The following is a 7344-nucleotide window of genomic DNA, read 5'->3' on the forward strand; positions in this document are numbered from 1 at the left end:
GAGTTGATTAGTAATAGGGGCAAAAAACTACGTTTGGGGAATATTTATAGGCCACCCAACTTAAGCCAGGGTCAAGACAAACAGATGTTTAGTATTATTAGTGACATTTCTAGCAAGGGGTCAGTCATCATAATGGGAGATTTTAATTTTCCAGGAATTGATTGGAATAATTTTTACCATAGTAATAGCAGAGAAGAGGATTTTTTGAAAGTTATTGGTGACTGTTTCTTAGATCAAATTGTAACTCAGGGTACTCGACAGGACGCGATTTTAGATCTAGTTTTCTGCGACATGGAAGGCTCTGTTCAGGGGTTATGTGTAGGGGAACACATTGGAGATAGTGACCACAACAGTATTAGGTTTGGGATTAAATTTGATATGCACAAAGTAGAGAATTTTAGGTTTGTGCCCAATTTCAGAAATACTGACTTTGTGGCACTTCGGCAGAGTTTGAAAGCAGTTTTTTCTTCTGGATTGGACAATAGCGATGTGAATCTTCAGTGGGCAGAGTTTAAGGAAAATCTAGCGAATACGGTTAGGGATCATGTTCCTTTTAGGAGAAAGGGTGTCAACACTAAAATTTGGCCAATGTGGTTCTCCAGGGAAACTAAAGACGCTCTAAATTACAAGCAAGCTGCTTTTTATAGGTTTAGAGAAACAGGTCACAGTGCAGATAGGCTCCAATATTGTAAGGCAAGGCGTAAATTTAAGTATTTGGTACGGATTCAGAAAAGAGAGTTGGAGCAAAGACTGGCAGATAACATAAACAGGAATCCCAAGAGGTTTTTTGCATACGCTAATTCGGGGAAAGTTCGAAATAGTCATATTGGGCCACTGGTTGATGAGCACGGAATTTTAATTCAGGACGATAGTGATATTGCTAATGTTCTTAATAACTTTTTTCGAGTGTTTTTAACGATAACTGTATCTCAACAGTTGACACCAACAAGACACAAGCTATAGTACAGCTTGAGGACTTTGTATTTTCCAGGGATGACGTTTTACTTCATTTGAAAAAAATTAAAGAGACTAAGGCTCCGGGGCCAGATGTTTTTATTTATCCGAAAATTTTAGTTGAATGTGCAGAGGAATTAGCAGATGTAATCGCAAACATTTTCAATGCTTCTTATAATTCGGGGACAGTGCCAGAGGACTGGAAGCTGGCTAACATTACACCGCTCTTCAAGAAAGGGTCTAAAGGGAGTGCGGGAAATTATAGACCTGTGAGTCTAACTTCGGTGGTTTGCAAAATTTTTGAAACATTGATGAAAATTAAGATAGTAAATTTTCTAGAGACTAATAATCTATTTACTAGTTTTCAGTACGGTTTCAGGAAAGGTGAATCTTGTGCAACTAATTTATTACATTTCTATGACAAAGTTACAATGGCTTTGGACAATAAGAAGCCTGTAGATGTTGTTTACATTGATTTTCAAAAAGCTTTCGATAAGGTACCGCATGTTGCTCTACTTAGCAAATTAGCTGATATAGGAATAGGAGGGAAAACTTTCATTTGGGTAAAAAATTGGCTGACCGGAAGGAAACAAAGAGTAGTTGTAAGGGGAAATTATTCTAATTGGAGTGAGGTCTTAAGCGGGGTTCCTCAAGGATCAGTGTTAGGGCCTGTTTTGTTCATTGTCTTTATGAACGATATTCACAAAAATATTTCTGGGAACATGAATTGTTTTGCTGATGATGTCAAAGTTATGGGGACTGTAGAAAATGAAGAACAAGCAAATCAGCTGCAAGAGGATCTAGATCATATTACGGAGTGGGCTGATAAATGGGGTATGGCTGTTAATGTTGGGAAATGTCAAGTGCTACATTTAGGGCATGGAAATAAGTGTACAAGTTATTATTTGCAAGGTTCAGTCATTAGTCAGGCAGACAAAGTTACTGATCTGGGGGTCTTAATAAGTCAGGATTTAAAGTTTAGTTAACAGTGCAGCATTGCTAGCAACAAAGCCAATAAGATGCTTGGGTTTATCAATAGATCCATTTCAAATAAATCTAAAGAAGTTCTTCTGCCCTTATATAGAAGTTTGGTAAGACCCCATTTGGAGTATGCTGTTCAGTTTTGGTCTCCTTATCTTAAGAAAGACATTAATGTATTGGAAAGGGTTCAAAGGCGGGCTACAAGGCTAATAAGTGGACTTTCCCACTTAGATTATGATTCCAGGCTTAGAAGGCTAAAAATGTAGTCTTGAGCAAAGAAGAGACCGAAGGGACATGATTCAGCTGTTTAAATTTATTAAAACGAAAGATGTTACGGGGTTAAAGTTTAGCACTGAAAACAGGACAAGGGGTCATTGTTTTAAGCTATTTAAATCTCAGGCTAACATGGATATTAGGAAAAATTATTATTTTAGCAGGGTAGTGGAACCTTGGAACAGCTTACCGGAAGAGGTGGTAATGAGCAAAGGAGTAGACAGTTTTAAGAGAGCCATTGATCTTCACTGGGGATTGTAAATTGACTAGGACCAGTCTAGCTGGGCCCAGAGCCTGTTGCTGGTCGTCACTTTTGTATTTGTATTTGTATATTTCTAAGTTGAAGTTTAGAGGATAGTTCACCTTAAAATATGAAACTAAAATGCTTTCCTTTAAAACCAATAATTCTAAAACAATGAGTCATTAAAAAATCACTGAATTTCATATCTGGAAGAAATACATTGTCCAAAGCTCTTTTTTTAATGTAATACACAAATAGTTGAAGAAAACTGGACAGGGAGGGGGGGGGGGGGATGGAGTAATTGTGGTCAAGTTGTTATTTTTTGGAAGTAAACAGTTAACCTAAACTGTTGTCTACAATATATAAATACAAGCAAATAATATGCAAATAGGTTAACAGTGTTTTTTTTATGGATGATAACATGAAGCAGTCGAATTATCACGAACAATAGTTCAAAAGCACAAATGTAACCCAACATGCTCACTGCAAGAACCAAACAGCAATTTTCTTGCGCCTTATATGCTCAACCTTGTGTGCTATGGACGTACCGAAATAGTATTCATGGTGCCACATCCTCATATATATAATAGCCAGTGATCGAGTAGCCCGCGAATTTCAACACTGAAATTTGCACTATGGCATGATAATTTGATAATGTGTTTTAGTAATGTTTAACATGCAGGGAAAGGCTTTATTGTGACAAGGCTGAACTCAATCCGGTAACTTAACCTGGTAAGACTGCGTCATTTCAGGGGAATGAAGAAACGAAAAAGCGGTCAACTATGAACACTACCTACTGGAGAGTTTAGGGTTATTCCACTGCAGTTAGGGTAACAATTTCAACTATCAAAATATCACCAAACAGGCAATGGCTTTGTTCAAATGTAGAAGAGTAGAAGCAATATTCACCCGTCGTACCTTGACGGGCGACTTTCTAGTTAGGAAGAAACATGCAAATACAGTGAAATCCCGTTACAACGAGCTTGAAGGGACCGTATTTTTTTCGTTGTAACATAATATTTGTTGTAATGGAATTCAAGCAATGTGATAGAATTCAAATTGAGACAGAAAATTTATTTCGTTGGACCTGATATTTCACTGTATTGGTATCCGTTGTGATGGGATTTCCCTGATAATGCATCATTAGAATCATCTGTTTTCAGTGTTTGTGCATAATTGCACTTTGAAAACATGTTTAGACAAAACAAGGCAGTAATATATCCTTTTAGACAGGCAGAGAGACGGATTGCTGGTTTAAATGAGCAGTATATTTTCACTGCCACCAATAGATAGAAATTAAAAGTTACATTTTATTACTTTCTTTTATATCTAATATATAGAAGAAAGTATTGGATTCGTGCAAATTTTCGAATTTTGACCGATTAGAACGTTTTGAGGTGGAGTTCATTTCGACCATTTTTGAAAAATGTCTGTCTGTGTGTGTGACCTTTTTTTTTTGTGGCCACTCTACAGCAAAAAGTACCGTGTGAAAAACGAACAAAATTTGGCTCACATATAAGCCTCAATGTGAACTTGTGCCATTGGTTTTTAGCGCAAATTCCTCCAAGGGGGGTGGAGCAATGGAATGTTTCTTGAGTTATGCGGCCTTGCTATTCTGCAAAAAGTAACAGGGGGAATCAAACAAAATTTGGTCCATATGTTTCCCTCAACATGTACAGGTGCTGATTCAGTTTTGGTGTCAATAGCTCAAACGGGGGCTGAGCTATAGAAAGTTTTTTGTCGTCAATTTTGACTGCTGTATCTCAAGAAATAAATGAACAAAACCAAACAAAAATTGATCGACAAGTAGCCCTTAGCAGGCATAAGAGCTGATTCTATTTTAGCGTCAATAGCTGAAAAGGGGGGGTGGCGCAATCGAAGTTCTTTCTTTTTCATTGCAAGCCCCATATCTCAAGAAAAAATGCTACGTTCTGGATGAAGTTTAGAAGAAATGTGAACCTACATGTAAACAGGTGTGGGTTAAAATTTTGCACCAATCGCTCCAAGAGCAGCTGATTTTATTTATTTTTTTCGTGAGAATAAAAACAGGTTTATTAAATGCAACAATAAGAAAGATGAATCGTCATAGACTCTCTTCTGCGTATTTCACATGATTTTAATAGTTGGGAAATGATTGGAAATATTATCTCAATGATTTAAAATTTTTAACTGTTGCCATCTTATGTTTGTTAACAAATAAAATATTCATAATTAATTTAAGCAAGGCTTTTAAAACAACTTTCGATTTTCGCTCTTTGCTTTGCTTTTGAGATAATTCGGACATTGGGATGTTGTCAAGTTTTTGCATGTGTAATTTTGTGTTTGCTGGGATTATTGCTTTCTCCTTTTTTTGGTCGGAGAGATTTCCTCCATTTGGAACCTTTTTGATTAGTAGAGCTCGACGCCTTTTTAGCTTTTGCGCCATCGTGCTCGCACAGCCTTGCACATAGGGGCGGCGCGACCCTGATCCAAGGGAGTCGCCCTTTAAACTTTATGCTAATAGTATAAGTCTGTCAATCAGGCACAGACATAGACTAATAATAAGAATAGACCGAGCTATGGCAACCCTTTTGCTGCTCATAAACCAAACCATGTGACTGGTGGATATCCTAGCAACAGCGGGCGTTGATCGTAGCAGACGATCAACGCCCGCGAGAAATACAATAAATAGAATTGATGGAACACGGAAGAATGATCTTTTATGGAGTCCGATTTGTAAATTTGTTATTCTAAGTTGTAAATATTTTATTAATATAGTGAGTTTTTCGTTTAGATAGTATTGTGCATTTTCTTTAGTCAATTTCAGTAACTCTCTAAGCAATTAAAAATGTAAGCGCCCAAAAAGAATCGGCAAACGGTAAGATTTTTACCTACAATTTCAATTTAAGATACCAATTAGTGCATTTCTGCGTTAACGCAAAACGTTTACGCCATTACGTTTACACCAACGCTGACGTAGCAGTTCCAAATGAAATAAAAGTTACTGAAAACTGTGATCAAAAATTAATTACTAATGTGAAAATAATGCGTAACTAAAAGAAAAACAGTTCAATCTCTGCACCTGGAAAAAAAATTATAATAATAACACATCACATCTTAAAATACATCTCGAGTGCCAAACCATACATAATCCTGCCATCTAGCAACCATGCTGCCAAAGTTTTCGCCAAGCCTTCCACCAGTCACATGATGTATCCATGAACCAATTTTTTCATCAGCAAGTCTGGGAAAGCTCGGTCTACTCTTATTATTAGTCTATGGTGCTAATAGTATAAGTCTGTCAATCAGGCACAGAACCAGGGCCGTGCCGTCCTTATGTGCAAGGTCGTGTGGGGCACGACAGCGCCAGAGCCAAAAAGGCGCCGAGCCCTACCGATCAAAAATGCTTCAAATGAAAGGAAAATAAACTCTAACCAAAAAGTAAAATGGAATTCTCCATTATATCCAATGGAGTCAGCCAAATTATGCTGCTCATTGAAACAATTAATTTGTCTCGCTGAGAATCTAAAAGGAAAAATTGACTTTTTGTGTCTAAACATACTATTCAAAAGCACTATCTTTTACACTGAAAACAAGTGACTTTAATTAATGCATACATTAGCATTTTCCTTTTTAATGTAGAGCCGTGAATGCTATTTCAATACGTCTATATTACACAAGGTTGAGCAATGAGCATACGAGGAGCAAGGAATTTGCTTATGCCCATTTTGGTTCTTGCGGTGAATATCTTGTATTATAATTTGTGCAAACGTAGTCTTTTTGTGATTTTTAATTCAGTGTTGTTCCACTGTTTCATGTTATCATATATAAAAAAAATACGGTAAACACATTTGCATGTGCGTAATATTTACATATTGTAGACAATAATTTAGGTTAATTTTTTAATTCTGAAAAGTAACGAGTTGACCATAATAACTCGATTCTCCTCCCTCTTTTTTCTCTCTTTAACTATTTGTGCATTAAATAATAATAATAAAAAAATCTTTTGAGCGACTATGCACTTGTTTTGGATCAATAATTCAATGCCTTTTGAAATGGTTCCGTATTTTAGAATTTTTTATTTTACTGGAAATGATTTTTAAGTTTCAGATTTTAAGGGGAAATATCCTCTACTTCAATTTAGAAATGTATTCAGTTCTCTGTTGTCGTGTTTTGACAGATTGTCGATAAACCGTTATTCAAAGACACACTTTGAATAATTGTTTATCAATTAGGGAGACATTTAGAGCGGTGTTATATAACTTTGATATTTAAAATATTTTCTTTTCCCAAAAACGTATTATCATATCAGAGGCAGGATTTGTCAAACCGGGCCAAGCCTGAAAAAAACCCGCCTGGTTTTGACAACCAAAATGACACTAAATTTTAAGAAACATAATGCACTGCTAAACCTACTATTTCCACAATTGTTTTAGTCACTCTTCTTTTAGCTCTCAGTTTAGTAAAGTAAAGTTTGTGTCTCATTTTCTCAGCAAACTGTAAATCTTTATATCTATGTTTCTTTCTGGAACTCGAGTTTACAGATGCACTACTTTGAGGGCATTTTGACCACCTTGAATAACTTCTAGTGTTAAATCTGGCGGGCATCAAGTTAGCATTTTGATACAAACTAGGAAGCAAAAAACTAGTATTTCTATAGCAAAATTCTTCCTTAAAACAATTTTTGCTCGCATAATTAGAATTAACTCTGATTTGAAAATAATGTAACTTTTTTATCGAAATGTCGAATGTTTTTCTGTAACTCTGCAGAAAAGTTGCAGAGCATATGCGTTTCAAGACCCCAAAATTTGTACAAGACATATTTTGAACAAAATTTAATGACTTAATTCAAGAAAACCATGCACGCTTCGTTCATAGGTGCACAGCGAAAAGAAGGTAAACACCGATAACGGAAG

At 36.2% G+C, this 7344-nt stretch overlaps 1 protein-coding gene across 1 annotated transcript in view; it reads right to left on the bottom strand.

The window, feature by feature from the left end:
- The window catches only part of LOC129216946 (probable cardiolipin synthase (CMP-forming)), a 29087-nt gene extending 21763 nt beyond the window's left edge, over positions 1-7324 (bottom strand). Inside the window, exon 1 of the mRNA XM_054851166.1 lies at positions 6845-7324. Within this exon, the coding sequence (XP_054707141.1) occupies positions 6845-7249 (405 nt within the window). The 5' untranslated portion in view covers positions 7250-7324. The remainder of the gene's footprint in view (positions 1-6844) is intronic.
- Positions 7325-7344: the final 20 nt, after the last annotated feature.

Source organism: Uloborus diversus, chromosome 2 (genome assembly GCF_026930045.1).
Source record: "Uloborus diversus isolate 005 chromosome 2, Udiv.v.3.1, whole genome shotgun sequence".
Lineage (NCBI taxonomy): Eukaryota > Metazoa > Arthropoda > Arachnida > Araneae > Uloboridae > Uloborus > Uloborus diversus.